General features: G+C 42.2%; 1 protein-coding gene across 1 annotated transcript in view; it reads left to right on the top strand.

Moving 5' to 3' along the window:
* Positions 1 to 6166: 6166 nt before the first annotated feature.
* The window catches only part of LOC125723452 (uncharacterized), a 31591-nt gene continuing 14873 nt past the window's right edge, over positions 6167 to 22884 (top strand). Inside the window, exons 1-3 of the mRNA XM_049000052.1 lie at positions 6167 to 6228; positions 6342 to 7376; positions 7527 to 7695. Of these exons, the coding sequence (XP_048856009.1) occupies positions 6350 to 7376; positions 7527 to 7695 (1196 nt within the window). The 5' untranslated portion in view covers positions 6167 to 6228; positions 6342 to 6349. The remainder of the gene's footprint in view (positions 6229 to 6341; positions 7377 to 7526; positions 7696 to 22884) is intronic.

Genomic DNA, 22884 nt, shown 5'->3' with positions numbered 1-22884 from the left:
ATGGTCAAAAGCACAATAGCATCAAATGAGCTAAAGTACTTTCTGAGTCCGAAAGCTTCTGCCCTGGCCTCATTTGAAAGACTGCATGTGCTTAGTATAGCACTCAGGGCCTCTTTTACCCGTGGCAAATGTTTTGCCACAGGTTTGACAGCATCTATTCGAGCACTCCATCGAGTGTCAGATAAGTTATGCAGAGAGCAGCCTACAGTGTCTTTGAATATAGCCCATCGCTCTGGACTGGCACTTACAAAACTGTACAGGCGATTGATGTAGCCAAAAAATGGGCTAGAGCCTGCTGCGTGCACACCCACAAGGTTCAATGTATGGGAAGCACAAGGTGAAAATGTGGCAAGATTATTTTTTTGTAAAATTTGGGCCTGGACTCCCTTGATCTTCCCACACATATTTGCCCCATTATCATAACCTTGCCCCCTGCAATCACTAATGTCTATCCCTTGATCCATAAGCACACTCTGTATCATTCCTGCTATTTCACTTCCTGTTTTCTTGTAGAAATCCTTGAATTCAAGAAATCTTTCTGTAATTTCCCAGTCTTTCATATTTTTATTGTAATGCACATATCGTATGAGCACAACATTCTGCTCAGTGTGAGAAATGTCAGGCGTAGCATCACAAATGATCCCATAATATATGGCATCTTCCCTTTCCTTCAAGATGTTTTTTTGCACTCTTTGGCCACACAATTCAATAAACTCATTCTGGATGTCTGAGCTCAAATAATGAGTTAACCTGCCTTCTTTTCTGGATGCCTTCACTTTCTCTAAGTGGTCTTTCAACAGTGGGTCATAATGGGACAAAAGCTCTAAAGTCCCTAGGAAATTTCCATTATGGACATCACCTAAGTCTTTTGTTTTACCCCTGAAAGGTAAATTTCTTGATGCCAAGTGTAGAGTTACATCAAGGAGCCTCTGCAAGAGAGCTTTATTTCTCTCAATTTCAGACTGTAACTCTCTCTGCATCTGCATGTTGATGCCACTTGCAGTTCTTTCAGAACACTGCAGACTTTTCCATTTTAAATAGCAGTCCCTGTGAGCCCTGTTATTCTCATGATTTGGGAGTTTATCATACATACGACGCCACTTAACATCACACATCTTGTACCCCTGGTCACTATTCAGAAGACTATGAGAAGGTCTTTTCTGCCCCTGAGAGAAAAGAACACATGGGATGCAGAACAGTGCATCTGTACTCTCACTATAAATCAACCAATCCCTTCTCATCTTTACTCTACCATTTGCTGCCTTACAGTATTTCAAGTAGTCTGGAAATGGCTTTCCCTGTGAATCATGAGGCATGTCTCTTTCTTCTTTTTGTGACAATTTACAAACGATAGTTGCTCTGTCTTTGTCAGTTAATTTTGTAGGCCACAAACCTGGGTCAACTGACAACAGGTCATGCGGCTCAGTATCTAAAGTGTCCATCTTATCTTCACTCTCTCCCTTAAACTGTAAGCTCCTCACTTCTTTCTCCTCCTCATCTGAGCTGCTGCTGCTACAGATTCTCTCCTGAGCCTCCTCTGCTGTTTTAAAATCTCTTTCTGTGACCTCCCTGACAGACTGGCTTGAGGAGCATCCTGGCCCTAGTGTATACAAAAGACGTATACATAATTCATTCAGAACATGTCTACACTGAAAGAGGTTCTGTACCACACTATTATGCTGATATGAAATGAGTTTGACTAGTTAATCAGTATTAAAATAAATTATAATAGTATGTAGAATACCCCTTAAGGGTCAGTCTGTGGCCTTTAGTTGTGGGTTACGGGGGGGTTGAGGCAGTGAGGAGGCAGAGTGAGGGATCCTGGGAGGCAGCATGGTGTTGAGGAGCCTGACAGCCTGGGGGTAAAAACTGCCACGCAGCCTGGCAGACCCGGCTCTGATGCTGCAGTATCTTCTCTCAGGTGGCTGGAGTGTGGAATGACCATGTGAGGGATGTGATGGGTCCTGCACAATGCTGCAGGCCTTGCGGACACTGCGTTTGCAAAAAGCGGCTTGTAGGGAAGGGAGAGGCATCCCATAATGTTCTCTGCTGTTTTCACTGCTCTCTGCAGGAATTTGCGGTCAGATTTGTTGCAGCTGCCACACCAGATGGTGATGCAGTTAGTCAGAACACTGCCGATGGTGCCTCTATAGAACATGGTGAGGATGGGAGGGGAAGGTTTGCTTATTTCAGCCACCTCAGGAAGTTTAGTCTTTGCTGGGCTTTCTTGAATAAGGAGCTGGTGTTATTTGTCCATGTAAATTCCTCAGTTATGTCCACACCGAGGAACTTGGTTCTCCTTACAATCTCCACAGCAGTACCGTTGATGCTGAGTGGGGTGTGGGCAGGACGTGTCCTTCTGAAGTCCACAGTCATCTCTTTTGCCTTGTCAGCGTTGACAGATAGATTGTAGTCTCTGCACCTTGTGGACAGACTTTCCACCTCTTCTCTGTATGCTGATTCATCTTCTCTGTTTATCAGTCCCACCACAGTTGTATCATCCACAAACTTGATGATGATGGTGTTGGACGTGTTGCAGCCCATACATACTGACTGGGGCGTCTCTGTCAGGAAATCCAAGATCCAGCTGCAGAGAGTGGTGTTCAAGCTTAACCCCCTCAGTTTTTGAGGGACATGTTGAAGGTAGAGCTGAAGTCTATGAATAACATCCTGACATCTGTGACTCTCTTACCCAGATGTGTCAGGGAAAGGTGACGGGCAGAGGCTACGTGTCCTCAGTAGACCTGTTGGACCGGTATGCAGATCAGAGAGGGTCTAGAGAGGTGGGAAGATTCACTGTAACAAAAGTCAGTAAAATATACAGCAAAAAAACACCGTCAAATTCCAATGGTAATGGAGCGTAAAACCAAAAACTTCCTTTTACTGTATTAAATAGATTGAATAACCGTTAATTGTGAGACTGGATAAAACTTTGTTTTTTACTGTAATAAAATGTTGAAATTATAAATATTTTCTGTGAAAACAAATAAATATGCATACATTTTACAATTAAATATTGTAATGTTGAAAATGTCTGAAAAACGTAGATTTTACAGTATTATTTGAGTAAAACTACATCTTTTGGGGTTGTGCACATTGGAATTCACAGTATAAAGCTGTAGATTTTTAAGCAAACAAAAACATTCATTTTTACAGAAGCAAGATGTTAAAAAATAGGGTCCACCGTAATAATACAACCATTTTTTAAAGCAAATATCAGCAGTGAAAGACAATAAAATTGATAGTATTTTTTTTTATTTTAAAATTCAGATACTGATATACAGATTAAAAGTTAGGCCTGCAGTATATCATTGTTAACCTTCTGATAAAAAAAAATCAACAGCAAAAGAAGATGTTTAAAATAAAGTTCACGGTTGTGAATAAAATTGATTTCAATAATCTTTTTTAATTATTATTTTAAAACAACTTTATGTTGTTGTGTTTCACGCCATATTATCAGACCACCTTAAGTGGGTCCGCCTTAAATTTTGAGTTTGTGTGATTGCTGTTGATTGGCAGCTAAACTGCTGGTAAACTGTGTACAGACGTTTTACGTTCGAATTGCAGAGAAAAAAAATCCTGGTAGCAATCCTGGTAAATCATCTTTTACTGCTCACATGTCACGTAAACACAGAGAGTTTTCAGACAGCAGCATTGGTGATTTATATAGAGTCTGCATGTCAATCATCATCTGTTCCAACCACATCAGATGACTTTGTACCCTTGATTTCCGAGCCTGCTGCACAGTCTATTACAGATAACATGGAAATGCCCCCTGAATTCTGTGATCTTTTTCTGAGAAACGTTTCACTATTCTACTTAAAATTGCAGGGTCAGTTTCTACTGCCTGCTTCAACCATACAGAACATTGTGGAGGAAATGCAAAACATACATGAGTTGGGACAGACATACAGTTTGGGTAAACTTGCATCACTGTTAAAAGATGACACATCATTATCAGAGGAGGACATCAACAAAGTCTGCGAGTCTGTCAAAAGCTATGATCTTTTTTCTGCATGTCATACCGGGCCATTGAGGACAGTGCACTCCAGAGCTCAGACCTTTAAAAAAGCCTTCAACTATGTGGAACCAAAGAAAATATTTTTAGGGAGAGATGAAAACAGAAAAAATAGGTTTGCCTATTATGTGCCTTTAAGAGAGACTTTGAGATGTCTGCTAGAGTCTGATCTGTGGCAGAAATCAGAAGAGCCCTCTACTGAGCCTCCTGCTGATGTTCTGTGTGACATAAGTGATAGTAAGCTGTTTAAATCAAATGATTTTTTTGGTCAAAACCCATCATGCCTCAAGCTAGTACTCTACCAGGATGCCTTTGAAGTCGTTAACCCTTTAGGCTCTGCAAGGACAAAACACAAGGTATTAGCTGTATATGCATCAGTGGCAAACTTGCCACTTCATGTACGCTCAGACACAGATCACATGTCTCTTGTCTTACTGTGCAGGGAGAAAGATTTTAAAGAGTTTGGTCATGCTAATGTGTTCTCTGAATTACTAGCAGACTTGAAAGAATTGGAGGACAGTGGGATTGTTGCATCAGATGAAACTAGAGTCAAAGGAACTTTGTTTTGCATTGCTGGTGATAATCTGGGTTCTCACTGTATTGGTGGCTTCACTGAAAACTTTAGTTCTTCAAAGTACTTCTGCAGGTACTGCCTGATAACGAAATCTGAATTTCAGGGTGCTGACCAGAACGTACCAAAGAGAACTACAACTCTGCTGTTGATCGCCTCCAGATTGACAATACACCAGACGTCGAAGGAGTGAAGTTCAGGTCAGTGTTCAATTCACTGAAATACTTCAACGTTTGTATGCCAGGCTTGCCACCATGTCTAGGTCATGATATCTTTGAGGGAGTTTTGGCTTATGATGTGGCACTGTATCTGAAATACTTCATAAAGGAAAAAGCATGGTTCACTTACTCCACTCTGAACCGACGCATCAAACAGTTTAGTTACCATGCCTCTGATGCTTCTACAAAGCCATCTGAGGTCAGTCCTCAAGCAGCTAAACTCTCAGGACAGGCTATACAGAACTGGAACTTCCTCCGATTGCTGCCTCTCATAGTTGGTGACATAGTGACAGACCCCACAGATGATGTGTGGAACTTAACTCTGCAGCTGAAAGATATTGTAGACATGGTGTGTGCTCAGAAAATTTCAGTGGCTCAGGTAGCATATCTTGATATTCTTATTCAAGAATATTTAGAGTCAAGAAAAGCTCTGTTCCCAGAATGCAACCTGAGACCAAAACACCATTTTCTACGCCATTACCGAGCACTGATTCTGAAATTTGGCCCACTGATAAGATTATGGACAATGCGCTTTGAAAGTAAGCACAGTTATTTCAAGAGGTGTGCCAGAAATCTGAAAAATTTCAAAAACCTCTGCCATACACTCTCTGAAAGACATCAGATGTTTCAAGCCTGTCTTGCAGCAGGGTCATTGTGTCAATCTGTCTTGAAAGTCAAAGATGGTTCTCCATTTTACTCAGTGCTGTACAGTAAAGCCATTCAAGAAGCAGTTCAAATGTTTGACTTTACTGAAACCAATGCAAAGGTCACAGTAGAAATGATGTACAAGTGAACACAGTACAAGAAAGGACACTTCCTTGTCATAGGGGGCTCTGACTCTGTTGAGTTTGGTGAAGTAGTTCTTGATTGAGTTCTAGTATTTTGATTAAGAATGACAGTGTTTATTTTCTGGTGTTGGTGCACGTGACAGAATACCATTCTCAGTATCATCTGCACTCAGTGAGAAAGGAAAAAGAAAAGATGCAGTGTGTGAACATCATTGACTTAATTGATTTCTATCCATTAACATCTTGCTTGAAGTATGGGTACCAAATGGTTCCATTGAAACACAGTGTGCTGTCACAATAATGGGGCTGTTCGTTTGGTACTTACGAAACACTGTATAAAAGTGTAGTATCAAGCAAGATCAGCTTCATATTTTAAGACCAAAGGTACCACTTGGTGTAAATTGACCTTTATTCACATTTTTTTATCAGAACAAATGGGGGACAGCATAAGGAGTTCCATTACTAAGGTGCTGCCGGACCTGTCTGCCTTAATCCTTGAAATTGTACTGGAGACACTACAATCATTAGGAGTGGAGACATCTGAGAACTTGCAGTTCATCAGTGAGACTGATCTGAACTCTGTCCTGAGACCAGTTCAGGCAAGAAAACTGCTGGCTGCTTGGAAACAAACCAGTAAGTATTATGATTTCATTGCACAATAGCCATGAAGGGCTTTCTGTTTTTTCTATTATGCTTTGGCCAAGGTCCAAGAAGTACAATTAATCGTTTGTGATATTGTTTTACAGCACCAAATATGGAAATTTCAAGCCAGGCCAGCATATCGTCTCCATCTTCTTGCTCCTCATTTTCTGCCTCACCCAGTCCAATATATTCTCTAGACTGGGTAGATAACTTTAGAACTCCAAGTGAAGATTTTCCAGAAGACTTGATCCAGTGTCTTCAGAGAGAGAAAAGACCAAAGCCTCGATTGCGGAGGGAGATGATCCGCATCATTGTGAAGGAGATGATGAAAGCCTGTGCCTCTCCAAGTAGAAGAGCCTCGACTGAAATTGCAAAAAACCTGGTTGCGATGTATCCCAAGTCACTGCAGGATGTCATAGAGGGGGATGTGGAAGGACAGGGGTACCACTCTTTGGTAAAACAGATTCAGGCACGAATTGAAAATGTGAAGAGGTCTACTTCACCAGTGTTACAGAAGCGCAAACAGGGAGGATCAGATGACACCGATGAAGTCACACCTGAAAAGCGAGCATCTGTTCAAGACACATATGGCTGCATAAAGTGGGACATGAAGTTTTTGCCAGTCAGTGAGACACTGGAAACCCAGCAGGAGAAGAAGGAACGTATGAAGATTCTCAGTGAACAGACAAGCTTCAGTCATGAAGAAGTAAAAACTCTAATGAAATGCACCTACTACTCTCAGCGCAAAGCAATAAACAGCGGAGCAGACATGCAAACCCTCAAAGAAGAGTGGCCTTATTTGTTTCAGGCGATTGGAATGACAGTCCGTTTTGAAGAACTTACTGGGGTACCGCTGAAAGAGACTTTCCTCACCAGTCTGGGAAAGAAGGGAAAACGGCTTCTGGACTTTCTGAAAACCACTTGTGCAGACAAGAGCAAGCGTGTCTTGGAGGCTGTCATAGAACTGCAGAGGGGACAGCTGAAGGGCTGCTCAGAAGACCTGAAAGATATGATGCTCCTCCTCCTCTCCTATTTCGATGAAAAAGAGGAGACCCTCTTCCACTATGCTGATGAAATATGTCTGGCAAGAGAAGTCCAAGTGGAAAGCCTGCCTGTGACACCATGTATCATTGGTTGTGGTGAGTTGAAAATCAGTACAAGTGCACCGAACCTAAGCTAATGCAAGGATACGCTATATTAAATGTCTGCACTTTCACTATTTTATGACACATTTGAATGGTAAAGGGGGTTTTACAGTTAATTATTTTACACTTGTATTTCATTCCAAGGATCCTCCTGCTTTGCATCGAGACTGTTCATGCTCAGCATTGACCACAAAGTTGTAAATGACCAAATGACTGACTTCATCTCTGCAATCTGTCTGATGCTTGGTAGCTACTACTGCCTCAACATCCACTGTCCCCTGGAACTCGGCTCCACACTTGAATTCCTTCAGAGGTAATTCTTTTACTTTTCCCTTGCCTTTCCCTTTCTTTTTTTTTTTTCATTGTATAGTGTTTTATTATGGATTATTGTGTTTATCAAGGTGTTTCTTCAACATTAACCCAGAGAAGGGAACAAAAGTTGAAAAAACTAAGAAGACACTGCATGTGGACCCAAGAGTACTCACCCTCATCGCCGATCTCTCTGATCACGAGTGGCGAGAGACCGTTTAAAGACATTTTGAACAGATCGGTACAGTCAGCTTAACTGTACCTTGACTGGGAACTACTGTGTTGTTTATGTTTTCAGTTATCCCAGCTGATATTGAGTACTGTACTCCTACCTGATTTCTGTTATCACAGGCATGCTTTTCAGAGGTTTTGACCATATATCTTTAAACAATCCCTCTAACTAGGGATTGTTACTGAGAACTGTACTTTTGATGTTTCAGAGATGTTCTATTTTCTATACAACAGAGTTTAAACTATTTGAATTGTGTATTGCCCTAATTAGCAAACAAGTTAAGTGTTGCACTGAACTGTTAACATTGAAATTTAAACAGCACTGTCTGTTACAAACATTACTTGACTTTAACTGTTATTATAGCATTTTGTAGCTGTACGTTTCTGCAAAAGTGATGTCACAAGCTTATGTGTTTGTTCAAATTCATGTTTTCCTGAAAATGGTTAATATACATTTGTTAGTTGACTTTAAGTGTAGAGCTTAAGCAGTTTTGGCTTTCTTTTTTCATAATGCCAGGAGAAGCTTTAGATGCTTGTTTTGCCTTTATTTGTTTAAAGCAATATATTTGACTAGCAGCAAGTGTGTGGAGGTCAAAATATGTTCAAGACAATAAAAATGTCAGTGAAGGACATCTGAAATTTTGTTGCAGTGGTTTTCTGATGCATGTGTTTTAAGGTTTAAGGGTGGTGGCACAGCTAAGACCCAAGAGTCTCTTTCAGGGTTAGTAAAGTAAACAGATTCAAGAAGATATTTTACACATTTCTTTGTTGTCTGTCTCTAAATCTTATTTTGTCTTTATTATGATTAAAAAGGTTTGTTTTGTTCCTGCCCTTTTCAGACACTGAATTTGAGCAGAAACCATAAGGATACTCAAAGGACCTGTGACTCTCAGGAAATGGTGAGATTTCAGGTCATAATCTTTTTTTCTTTTTTTTTTCCATTAAATTCATTTTCCTTTTTCCCTTTACAATATTGCTGTTTTGTTTTTGTAAACAGCATCAAATGAGAGTGACAGATGAAACAGTTTGAAGACAATGGCAGGAAAAGCATGCTGAAGATTGAAACAAACCTTGGCTGGAAATATTTGGCATGTGTTTTACCGTAAATCAAATTGTTGAAAAACATTCAGCTACACTGCAACACAGGGAAACTTGATTTGCACTTATTTTGTGACTTTAATTTCTTCTCTCATTATTTTTGTCAGTTATTATTGTTTATGGTGTATGCCCTTTTTGTTTTCTTTCTGAATGCAGAAGGTATCTAGCCAGTCCACAATGAAAGTTTCGTTGCCCCCTATGAGTCTTCTGGCAGAAATGATGGTGCCTGTGTTCTTTGGTTTCCCTAAACATCACACCCTGCCTGTTTATACGAGGCTCTTCAATTAAGTCTGCACCCAAAGATTCAATAAGAGGTAAGCAGTGGTATTATTCAAGTTTTGCTAAAGAAAGATGGACAGGAGACACTAATCTTAATCAGCCGAGCTCAGGTTCATGTCCAGGTGAGCAGTTTCATACGCTATAAAATGTAGATTGAATGATAGGTCTCATCACCATGCATTCAGCCATTAACTTCAAGTTCTATGATAAATCAATAGGAAACTTAAATACGTTTTCCAACAAGTTATGATTGTGATTAGGGCTGCGTTGTGTATGTATCACTTTTACATAAGTAGATTTAAAGGATAACTATTGCCAAAACGCAACCTGGGCTGTTTTTTTTTTACTGTATCGATTTTGATGCGCTCAAATTTATGCCCCTAGTATTCCCATTCACCGGCTATTGACCACAAAACAAAATCACGGTCAATCTCAAAAACGGCTCGTTTGTCGTAATTATGCTTTTAGGTATATGTTTGTCTCGTCTACAGTAAAAAAAAATTGCATTTTGACAATAGCTATCCTTTAAGAACTGTATATTTTACACTTAAGAAATCATTTATCATTAGATCTGTTTTTGGCAGCACGTTTTGTTCATTTCTGTGCATTTTGCTCAAGCACCAGGGGCGCCGCTAAGGGGGGGAAAGTTGGGACAATTCTAAGGGCCCACGCCCTTTAGGGGCCCCCAGAGATCTGCTTTATTAATAATAACACTACTAGCAGTAAAGTAAAAGAAATTAAAAAATGTATCTACAAAAGAGTTACAAATAAAACAAAATTATGGCTTATTTCTGCATCTCCAGTCAAATTACACCCCTCTCTGATTCACTGCATGGTTCAGCCCATCCTACCTAGCGTAGAGTGTCGCTGCTGAGTGAGAGCAGGTGCAGATATGTCAAGTTCAACAAAGAAGCATAAGTCCGGTCATCGGAAATGACAAGCGAGGTTACATAGAGCAGAGAGAGAGAAAACGGGCCGACAATTACTCACTAAGTTTTTTGAAAAGAAAGGTATTCACGAAGCTTCCTTTGATGTAATGTTGGCGCTACTTGCATAGCGAACCATTAACGTTATCTGATACTGAATAGAACAGGTTACGTTTTTCACCAATGAAAATTAAATATGTAATTTTTTGTCCAGATATAGATCTTGAATTTGTTGCAAATATGCCAGCATTATCTTATTGGCTAACTATGCTGGCGGACTTTAAATACTACCACCGTGTATGATAGCAGATAGTTCACTAATAATGAGATCTTCCTAATACTGTACAGATGCAGCCTCGCCCTCACCCACTCTTCCTCACGAAGTTCCCCCGGCTCTTCTCCCAGTTGAAGAAGGAGGTAACCAGAATGTCACTGAGATCCATCCTTTTAAAAACAGGCTAAAAGGCATTGCAGTTTGATTATAAGCATTAATTATACTATTTCAATGTCTGACATAGCCTTACTTAGTCAATATTAAAGATGAATTTTTCTTTTTGTAGATTGATTTTATGCAGAAACAGTAAATTATTAATCAGGTTTATTATGTAGAATGATTGAGAATAATGCTCAATGGATATTGAATATTGCTGAAAATTATATAGTATTAAAGTAGCATCTGATTTTTTTAAGAATGAGTGTCCAGAAGAGCTGTATATTTTCACAGACAAGAAAAAAATATTCCGAACACTATTGTGTCCTTCTTTGTACAGCGTCTTCAAAATTTAATGGCAGTATACGTTTCTAAGAAAGCAGTGTCATGCGTACAAGGTACAATGAAATTCTAACCTGAAATTCTTACTTACCTACTTTCATAAGCAGCATTATTTTTCACATATTTGACTTTTTATATTTTATGTATCGTACAGAATAATAGAGCGCAGGCTAAAGTGCAGTTCGGCCCCAGCGAGTCTCTCAGCGCGGCGTGTCTCACAGCGCAGGGGGCAGCCGGAGCGCCGCAGACTCGGGCGGCTACATGAGTATATTGGGAATAAAATGTGTGTATTGGAGCGAGTTCTGTGTGAGTGAGTGTGTGAGGTGTGACAGTGATAATGATGGAGATGCTGGGCTTCGTCATGGGATCAATCGCTCTTCCTCTTGCCTACAGACTCCTGCCAGCTGACGCTGGACCCCAACACAGCAAACAGATTCCTGTCTCTGTCAGGGGGGAACAGGAAGGTGACAGGGGGGGCAGAGCAGCCATATCCTGATCATCCAGAGAGATTTGACAGCTGGAGCCAAGTTCTGTGCAGAGAGAGTCTGACTGGTCGCTGTTACTGGGAGGCTGAGTGGGATGGAGATGCTGCCTGCATAGGAGTGACTTATAAAGGGATCGAGAGGAAAGGAGGGAGTGACTGTGGGCTTGGAGCCAATAACAAGTCATGGTGTCTGTACTGTTATACTGACAGTTACTCTGTCCTGCACAATAATAAACAGACTGTCATACCCATAGAGCCCTCAGACTCCCGCAGAGTAGGAGTGTATCTGGACTGGGGGGCTGGTGCTCTGTCCTTCTACAGAGTCTCCTCTGATGGACTGACCCCCCTGCACAGATTCACCTCCTCATTCACTGAGTCCCTCTATCCAGGGTTTGGGGTTTATCCAAACTCCCCCGTGTCGCTGTGCATGCTGGGATAGCTCACTGTGTGCTGGAGGAATCATTTTTACCGTATCAGAGTCTCACATGTCGCTGCTTCTCCGTGGCAAAAAGGTAAAATCTCTGCTTTATAACCAGTATAACCCTTTTTACTCTGTCTGAAGTGTGACGTATGTTAATAATTGGGTTCTGTAAGCTGAACAAACATGTAGAATGACTGTTTTTCTCTGACTTATGTTCTATGTTGTCTGTAAATGCACCAAAACTGCCTAAACAAATTCATAGTACATGCAGTTGTACCAATGGAGTGAATTCTGATTCTGAAAAAAATAAAATGTAATGAAATCTAAGCCTGATGAGTGGGGGGAGCTTTTCCCCTCCCCTCTATATGTATATTTTATATTTCGGTCTATATATTGTATTTGCTACCTGTACACTGACAATAAAGGCTTCCTATTCTATCCCATTAATGTCCCGGTTCCGCGCTGCCCAGAACGTAACTGAGTAACAGACTTAATCCGCGCTCTCTGCTCACTGAGCGCAGCAGCCTGATATCGCAGCGGCGACGCTTTGGCCAGCAGGGGGCGGCAGACGGCAGACAGTTTATTAACTCAAAACCTACAGCGGTCCTGAGGTAACTTAGTAAAGATAATGATATCCAGCCATCCATCCATCCATTTTCCAAACCGCTTATCCTATTGGGTCGCGGGGGGTCCGGAGCCTATCCCAGAAGCAATGGGCACGAGGCAGGGAACAACCCAGGATGGGGGGCCAGCCCATCGCAGGGCACAGTCACACACCATTCACTCACACATGCACACCTATGGGCAATTTTAGCAACTCCAATTAGCCTCAGCATGTTTTTGGACTGCGGGGGGAAACCGGAGTACCTGGAGGAAACCCCACGACGACATGGGGAGAACATGCAAACTCCGCACACATGTGACCCAGGCGGAGACTCGAACCCGGGTCCCAGAGGTGTGAGGCAACAGTGCTAACCACAACACTACACCATGCCGCCAGATAATGATATAATCAAATTAATCATATATTAACTAAGTAAACATAAATAACATAAAATCTTAATAAGTCACGTTAGTACAACAACAACAGAAAGGCACCTGATCATCAATGAAGTAGTGTAGGTGATTACCAATTACCAGAAAAAAAACACATAAATCCTGTTTCATTAGGAATCCTGAGATATATACAGTACTGTGCAAAAGTCTTAGGGAGTCATATGAAATGTTTAAAGCTATTTATCTGGGTAGTAAATTTATATTTTCTCAGTATTAAAAACAAAATTTAATATTAGAACATGTGCAAATTATGAGTAAAACAAAAAAAACTAAAAGGAATTTCTTATGTTCTCCAAAAAGTTACTGATATCTTGTTGGATGGCTAGATGAACACCAATATGGTTCCTAAACCTCTCCTCAGGTTCACCTCGGCCATTTCATGTATTTGTTAAATTTCACCACCAGCTCAATTAATTCATGAAACTAGTTTTGAAAAGTCACTGAGGTATTGATTAGCTACACACGTGGACAAAATTGTTGGTACCCTTCAGTCAATGAAAGAAAAACTCACAATGGTCACAGAAATAACTTTAATCTGACAAAAGTAATAATAAATAAAAATTCTATGAAATTTAACTAATAAAAGTCAGACATTGATTTTTAACCATGCTTCAACAGAATTAATAAAAAAAAAAAACTCATGAGTGTTGCTTGTTGCCCCTCGTTAGTCTTTGCATTTAAGTATCTATTTGTCTCGGCCATTGATGTTAGACCTTCCTGCTGCCTGTGACCTTCCCGGTTGCTAGTCCTCCCATTTGTGATCCCTCACGATCCTCTTTGTTTCCAGTCTCAGCCCATCTAGTTCAGCAAACCCCCTTTTTGTTTCGCTACCAAGGATACAGAGATGAGAGTCTTTTACCAAGCATACAGTGTCCAGAGTGGATGAGCATGACCACAGTGAGAAGAGGATCTGATGGATGGAGGACCTAAGTACCATAATCTTAGTAACGCATGAGCAGAATTGGACCATAAGAGGAACTGGCCGGCTCCATCTCACACATGGTACGTGGGTGTAGAAGTTACTCAAAACCATATGGCTGAAATCCTCCACATGTGCATTTTGAATGTATTGGGCATCATGTCCTGTTTTAACCATGAGAATCCAGTGAGGGGCGGCTCAGTGGGTAACAGGGCTGCCTTGCAGCTGCAGTGTTGAATGTTTCCATCCTTCTCCTATGCTGTCTGTGTGGCGTTTGTTTGCTCTCTTTATCCCACATGGGTTTCTTCCTGCAGCGACTCTGACAGGCATCTGTAAATTGTCCGGACTCCATAACTGTGAGTGTTCCTTGTGATTAAATGGCATTGTATCCATGGTGGACCCCAGCTTTTTGCCCTGCGTTTCCTGTAATTGGCTCTGGGATACCCTTGTGATAAGTGTTTGGAAGATGGATGCGTCTAATCTTAGTACTTACGTGATCTATCCCGTCTCCTCCCAATTGAGCCAGCAGAGGTCACTAATGGCCCTCCGTAACTCTCCTAACCCTCCCCAGCTGTATCCCATCGTTGACGTTCTCCACCCTGATCTGTTATCCTCCTACACCTCTCTCCCGTCGCTGATTACTGTGTATAAATGTTCCTGCTCTCATGGTTCCTCAGCTCCGTCATCATTCTTCCAAGTGTTGTTTGCTGTATTCCCTTAATAAATCCTGTGTCTTTCCCAGAGCTACTGCATCTGAGTCGTCCTTAACCCAGATTATATTACTCATCACATAGAATATACATTTACATTTAACCCCATGGACACTAAGCTTTTCTCCCAGGGGTCTAAGGTAAGTGAGACCAATTGGACCAATTCGTCCAGATAAATACATTTGTAAAAGAAGTAGTGAATACGTTTCCAATCAATTCCTATTACACATTGACGTTATAATCAGAAGCCACATTATGAAATGGAATATATCCAAACAGCATTTTAATCTGACCAGTAGGGCATGCTGTTGTACCACTTGTAGAAACACTTTTGCATTTACCAGACTTGTTTATCCAAAGTGACTTACAGCAGTGGGAAGGGTTATGTTTTATGCATATTCTTGGGGGATTTGAACCCATGACCAATGCATCATAAATGCAACACTCTACTTGTTCAGCTAGAGAATCTCTATGAAAAAAGTCCTAATGGCTTGAAGTAATCAGCTCCTAATGCCAGGTAGCTGAAAACACAATGAGGTTCTTCCTCAATGTGATGCTCCCCAACCCAGCAGACGGGAATCTGATGAATCAGACACGCTTGCCAGTGTCCAGTTTAACCTTTGGGGTCCGTGGACTCGACGGCCAATCAGAGATGGCAGACAGCTGTCCACATGGCCCCGATTGAGCGGTACGTTTGCGTAACCTGCTGGCTGTAAAAGGAGACCATGTGTTTGAATGCTGCATCGCAGGCTTGACACATGAGAAAGACCAGATGCCAGCCACCTCAGACATGTGGATTTTATCTGTGTTCCACAGGCACTTTCATATAAGTGATTTACAGGAACAGCCAGTCTAGTACAGGGCAGGGCAAACTCCCTCATGCATATACTGGTTTTAGCACAGCTTCATTGTAAAGCATATCAGATGGCCTCAGAATCCTGCTCCCTGCTTAATACAAGGTGAATAGGGAGTAGGAACTGGGGGACTAAGGAGTAGTGGACTATGGGATTAGGGGCCACAGGACTAGGAGACTATGGGACTAAGGGAATAGGGAACCAGGGGAAAAGGGGCTACAGTGTTAGGGACCATGGGACTAAGAAACAAGGAGACTAGGGACTTGTGGATCATGGAAGTGGGGCAAAGGGGAATTGGGCACTATGGACTATGAGACTAAGGTATAGAGGGACCACAAAATTTGAGCACTTAAGACTAGAGGACTGTGGGACTGCAATGCAGCATCTCCGGAAACCTGTTTACTCCTGCTGGGCAGCTTTCATGTGGCACCCCCTGCTGGACAGTGGAGACACTACAGAGGCTGTGTATTGTGTTCAGTCACCTTTTACTGTAAATCACACATGGGTTCACGCTCACTTGTGTCTGCTCTGAATCCCCATGGGCCGAGGTGAAAACTCCATCCACTTTAGGTAATTCAGGGGCCTCTTGCCAAGTTATGTGAGTTTCGTGTCTGATTCTTTGGGCTTCCGTACTGGAAGCAGTCCAGGGTAATTCTGGGAAAGTGTGGAGCTTAGACAAACCAAACTACAGCGTAACATGCTGCCAAGGGGGATTTTAAGATTTTGGTATATTGTGTGGGCATCTTTCTGTTCTTGATATTGATTGATGTATGTAATTATGTAGTATTTTTAATATACGGATAGCGCACTATTGTATACAAAGCGACAAGCCAAGCTTGCAGTTTTGCAGTGTTCATGTGCTGCCACCTTCTGGGAAAACGAAGAACGGATTTTCAGATTAAGATCTAAAAAACTACACATTTACATTTTAGCCCATGTTACACTGGGCTTTTCTCCCAGTGCAGTAAGGTCAGAGAGACCTACCAGAGAGAAATCTACCATAGTTACTGTTGTATATACATTTATACTGACTTACATTTTACTTATTTATCAGAAGCTTTTATCAAAACGACATACAAATGAGGAAGCAGATTGACACTGTACGGTGCTGGGCGTCGCCCCGGTATGCAAAGTGCTTGGAAAGATTAAAAGCGACAAAACATTGTATAAAAGATCGAGTCCAAGTGCAACAATTATTAAAAATAATACTTAAGAATATCAGAAACAGAGCTCAGCACCAGCATGTATGGGCCCTCAGGACCTGTGATGATGAGCACAAAAACACCAACGCAAATCCCCAAACTGCACAATATTGTGTTTTGAGTGAAACCTCAATGAGTCTTTAGGTCCATGATACTGTAATAATTTCGAGGAACTTTATCGCTGCATGCAATTCCCAAAGCGCACCACTAGATGGCGGCTTCCTACCGTGAGCTGAAACAGCCGCCGTAGGGGCGATACGCGGCAAGTTTCCCCAGCCGCCAACCGGCGTGCACCGGGGCTGCGTCTGGGTCAGGCTTTTGCCTGCTGCTTTCCTCCAGCTTATTTTCTTGTGTAACTTGGTGCTGGGCTCCTCGCCATATAAACAAACTCAGCCTAGCAAACATTAAGAAATCTGGATGCTATGAAAGGATCGTCTACCATACTCCCATATTCCACTCTGCTTTCATCCAGTTGTCTTTGGTTTGTGCTGCTGGGAACCATTATCGCTGTCCTTTTATTTTGCTGCAAACGTAATCGTATGATCACATTATATCGCGACGTCCCTTGTCCCCACCCACGTTTTGTTGAAACTGCATGAAGGTCAGACCCACTTTTGTACCGTTTGAAACACATGTTGATCATTTTTTCTCCTGCAAAAAAGAGCATTTACTTTTATTTTGGAGATATTTTTTTGCAAAGCGACTTACAATTGAGAAAGCGGCGAGTTGAGCAGCAAACTTAAGGCGGTGTGACTAAGCAGGTTTGGACCCATGAAGCTCAAATTCCACAGTCAAACAATTTAAAATTGTTTCTTTGAGAAGGCAGACGCAGGCAGTCACCGGTGCGTTTGGGGTTAAGGGCCTTAGTCACAGGAGCATAGTGATATAAGCCACTGAGCCAAACGCCAACCCACAGCACTGACCTCTGGCAGAATTCACCTTTACAAGCATGTTTGGCAAATGCCACTAAGTACAAAACTGATGCACTTTTACATAAATAATTGTACTTATCATCAGGGTTCAAGTGTCAGAAGTGCTTCTGCTACTCTTTAGTAAGGTTGCAAATTCCATCTGTCCATCCATCCATCTTCTGTAGCCAGGTATACACAGACGCACACACACAGACGCACACACACACAGACGCACACACACAGAGGCGCACACATGCACGCTAATGCGCACACACACACAGACGCACATGCGCACACAAACACGCACGCACACGCGCACACACACATAGGTTTGTAATTATATCTTTGTGGGGACTCTCCATTTGTTTCTATGGTGAAAACTCTAATCTCAACAATGACAGTCTACCCAGCCCCAACCTTAACCATAAGTAAGCAAACAAAATACAAGATTTTAGGTATTTCCAGTTTTGTGATTCTATTCACAGATTTTTTTATGAAATTGAGGTTATGTTTGTGGGGTGTGGGGAGTGAAAAATATCCTTACATGGCAAAAGGTTTTTATCTCATCGTGGGGGACATTTGGTTCCCACAATGTAATACACTGTGTTCACAATTATTAGGCGAGTTGTGTTTTTGGGATTAATTTTAATAATAAACAAATATAGTGTCATCAGTCAGTCCAAAATGTTAATGAACCTGAAGCCTGAATGTTATGCAAGGGAAATAATAATAATAATCGACACTTTTATTGTCCCTGTAGGGAAATTGTCTTTACGCCTCCCACAACTTGCTCTTTTTTTTCCATAGAGGAAGTTGTCTGCGAAGGGCTGCCACCTGTAGCGGCACCCAGGGAGCTGGGGGTTAAGGGTCTTGTTCAAGGACCCACAGGCTGAGGCTGGGTTTGAACCTGCGACCTTCTGATTACAAGCACACAGGCTTAGCCCACAGAGCCACACGCTGCTCCCAATGTTCCCAGAAATGTGAGTGTGAACATTATCAGGGGAATACATGTCTGTGCACAATTATTACACAACCATTAGTGTGCAGAATTATTACACAACTATTAGTGTGCACAATTATTACACAACTATTAGTGTGCACAATTATTACACAACTATTAGTGTGCACAATTATTATGCAAGTAAATGGAACACCTACATTTTCCCATCTCCTTTGTTCATTATCATCTTTCAAAGTGCGATTAATAAACAAACATCACATAATTTCCAAATAAACAATTCTGACATGAAATATCAATTAGTGAGCAATATAGCCACCTCCTTACGGATGTAGTGGGAAGTGGAAGTGTCCTGCAGGCTGGAGAGCTTCTGATGACGCGCTCAGCGGTCCGGACCCTTCAGAAGACTGTGCAGACCGCTGAGTGCATCATCGGCAGCTCCCTCCCCAGCCTGCAGGACACTTACACTTCCCGCTGCATCCGTAAGGGCACCAGCATTGTGACTGACCGGTACCATCCAACCCACGAACTGTCTACTACCCCTCTTCCATCCGGAAGAAGATTCTGCAGCATCAGGAGCAGATCTGCACGACTGTGCAATAGCTTCTTACCCCAAGCAGTCCAGCTCCTGAACAGCAATAAGTCTTCCATTCATGGAATCTGGTATTTTCTTGATCTGTTGACAATAAACTTTTTGTGCAGCAGCAACCACAGCCTCCCAGATACTGTTCAGAGAGCTGTACTGCTTTCCTTCACTGTAAATCTCCCGTTTAAGCAGGGCCCACAAGTTCTCAATAGGGATTATGTCAGGTGATTATGTCATTATTCTGTCATCCTTAAGGCCTTTACTGGCTAGCCATGCAGTGGAGTACTTCAATGCATGCGATGGAGCATTGTCCTGCATAAAAATCATGGTCCTCCTGAAAGATGCTGACTTTATCCTGTACCGCTGCTTGAAGAAAGTGTCTTCTAAAAACTGACAGTAGGTTTGGGAGTTGAATTTGAATCCATCTTGGCATTTTCTGGGAAAGTAGAGTGTACCCTTGGGGAGGTGGGCTCCAGCTGGGCTTAAGATACGGTTTCATTAATGAGACTCACATGGTCAGAAGGTTTGAGGTAAACGAGTCTCACTGGCTGTTTCTGAAGGTGGGACCCCCCCCTCCCCCAATAAAAATCTCACATCTTCCCATTAAAATAATAATTGTAACTCTCCACTATGATTATTCATGTTACAAGGTCCAACTGACAGCACTACTTTGAGGAGAGTTCTTCATCTTCTACCTGTGTGTTGGTAGAATAGTGATTCAGAACATGGGCTTGTGATCTGAAGCAGGCGGGTGTTCGCCGTTGTACCTTTGAGGGAGGTTCCTCACTAAATTAGCCTAGTTGTGGGCATCTCCATCACTGCAGTTTGCGAGGGCTTGGTAACCTAGCCACTTGCAGTTGTTTCCCGTTTTAAGGTTCCATTTTAATACCGCTTGTAATCAGTCAGTGGATGGCGATTTGGTGGAGTGTCCCGGACCGGCGTGAGCCAGGCAGCCGGCGGGATACTGAGCCACTACAACTGCTGCTGTTTTGTCCTGCTGTGTTTTCTGCTTTTGTTTCGTTTTTTATTTTGTTTTCGGGTTTCCTGTTTAATTAGTATTAAGTATTTATGTGTTTTGTTTAGTTTGTTGTACGTAAACCGTGCGGCGCCGTTGGGGAGGCTTGGTGTTGGGTGGTGAGGATCTGGTTTGGGGGGGGGTAGGTCCTGGCGATATAGCGCTGTGTGGTCGCTCTGCCTTCTTAGCCCACCCCCCTGGTGTGTGTATCTACGCCATGTGATGTGGTGACCCCGTGGAGTACCTTCTGACAGTGTCCCCCCCCCACCCCAAGGTAATAGCTGCCGGGTTTGGGTTTCTTTGTGTGATTGGAGTGTTATTCTAACATGATCTGATTTGTACCATTTGTGGGTAATTTTTAAAGTAATTGCTTTGCTGTTTGGTTTTTCCTTTGGAGTGTTAACTGAACGCAGAATAATAAAGGCAGTGTTCATGGTCTTCACGTCCCCCAGGCGGTGATTATGAATTTGTGTGCTTTTATATCGGAGTGGGCGTAGTCGGCAGGATTTCACCAGTACATGGTGCAGATGTGACTCCCTGATCGCTCCCTGAGGAGGTTAGGTGAGATTTTTTTTTGGTTTTTTATTTTTTGGTGTTTAATTTGTCATAGTGGAAAGGCAAAGCAAAACAGCAGCATTAGTTTCCCAGGAGCCGCTACTATCTTGAGTAAATTTTGTTTGCCGGGCTTCGTTTGTGCCGTCTAGTTTTATTGTCCTATTGTCATTATGGACGACGAAGTGCAGCAGCTCAGGAATTTGTTGGGGCAGCTCCAGCCTGATAATGATCGTTTGCACCAGGAACGAGCAGAAGTTCCAGGTCCCTCTACTGCCACCCAATCCTCCCCTGCACCTCCACCTGTTTCGGTCGAGCCTCGTGTCTATACTGAACGCTTTACTTTTATTTCTAGAGACCGGAAGTGTCCAATGTTTGGGGGCAGGTCTGGTGTGAGCTTTGAGGAGTGGGAGGAAGAGGTGCGAGTTTGTATGCGGGCCCGGCTTCTGTCGTCTGCTGATCAAGCATTTTTTCTTTTTGACCATTTAGAAGCGGAAGCTAAGGAGGAGATTAAATATGGCCCTGCTGTTGAACGGGGTGACCCAAAAAGGAGATACTGGCACATGGAGAGTCACGTCTCCGGTTACAGGGTGGTCCCACACGCAACTCCAACCGGATCTTATATACGCACGCTGGCCACAACAATTAATCTATCAATTCAACAAAATCACGATACCTGAAAAGATCGCACATGGAACTCATGTTTTTTTTCATTGGTACATGTCAGGGTCTTATGTTCACCAGAAATGGTTGTCATTTCAACAAGACATGTATCAGGATGCACTAAGAGAGCTACAGAAAGTCAGTGATACCAGAGGGGCATGCAGGTACTATGCATGTAAAAATCTCATGGACAGACTGCCAGCTGTATTGCGTGTACTACATGAGATAGATGGAGAGAGCAGTGCGGAGAGATCAGTGGATGCACGGGGCCTGCTTTCACAAGTAGACCTTACCTTTATTGGAATTCTAGCAGTTCTTAGGAAGATTCTTGGGGAAGCCAAATATCTGTCAGACATGCTTCAAGCATCTTCCCTTGATCTAGCTAGAGCTGTGGACCTAATCCAGGCCCTACAGGACACTTTATGGGAGTACAGGGGTGAATCATGTTTTGATCAACCGTGACAAGATACTGTGTACAGCAAAAATGTATAATGTTGTAGTTGAGGCTGTTTTTTTTGTGATTATAATTTTATTGTCATTCCGTCAATTTATCAGAAGGCACATACAGGACAGAGATACCACAAGAATAAATGACAAAAAAGCAGCAAGAGAAAGGAGAAAAAAGAAAAGAAAAAAAGAAAAGGAAACACAGAACAACTTTTCACACTTGACATGTTGGCAGCAAACTCATATAAATTAGACTCATATAAACTTCAAAGAAGCTCTTTAAGAGCAGCAGCCATATTCCTCCAGGTATTTACAGTGATTGCTTTGCCTTGTTAATCTTTGCAGTGGTATACTCTAAATAGACAATGTAATGGAATGAGACAATCCAGAATTGCTTCAGGTTTGTATCAGGGTGTATCCATTGCTGTAGTGTGGTTTTCTTAGCAGCTGTAAAGCCTGCCTTTAACAGTTTTTTATCACGTAATGAGAACTGGTACATCAAGTCATCTTTAAGCAATAGTAAGCAAGGCTCCATGTCAAAGTATAGTCCAGTAAGATCACATTACACACGAGTGACAAGCTTCCATAAATGTTGGGTCACTGGACAGTCCCAGAACATGTAGAAACGTACCGGTAGTGTCAGTGTTGCAAATGCTGCAGTATGGATGGGGAGCAGGTTTGATGAGATACCGTTTGTAGGGTTACAATAGAAACGATGGATAGTTTTAAAGTGAATACGTACATAACTAAGGTTTTTGGAAGTAAGGCAAAGATTCGACCGCACTGTTTCCCAAACCGGGTGGAATCCTAACCTAGAAAGTTCTAAATCCCATTTTGGCAGAATCTTCAAAGGCTTATGAACGTTAAGGAGTAAATTGTTGTAAATGATTGTGACTGTGCCTTTAGATGCCTCGACAGGATCGATCCAGCTAAACATTGGGTGATCATCTAAGACAGAATTCCATGGCACAGCATAGGCCTTCATTGTGGATCGTAGCCTGAGGTCGAAGAAAAATGAGAAGCCAGGCAGACTGTATTCTTTTTGAATGTCCTGGAATGTGCGCACAACATTCGCATCAAACGTATTATAAAATGTGAAAACCCCCTTG

This window comes from Brienomyrus brachyistius, unplaced genomic scaffold (assembly GCF_023856365.1).
Source record: "Brienomyrus brachyistius isolate T26 unplaced genomic scaffold, BBRACH_0.4 scaffold48, whole genome shotgun sequence".
NCBI classification, from domain to species: Eukaryota; Metazoa; Chordata; class Actinopteri; order Osteoglossiformes; family Mormyridae; genus Brienomyrus; species Brienomyrus brachyistius.
Note: the sequence above shows the minus strand (reverse complement) of the source record. Positions and strands in the feature narration are given on the sequence as shown.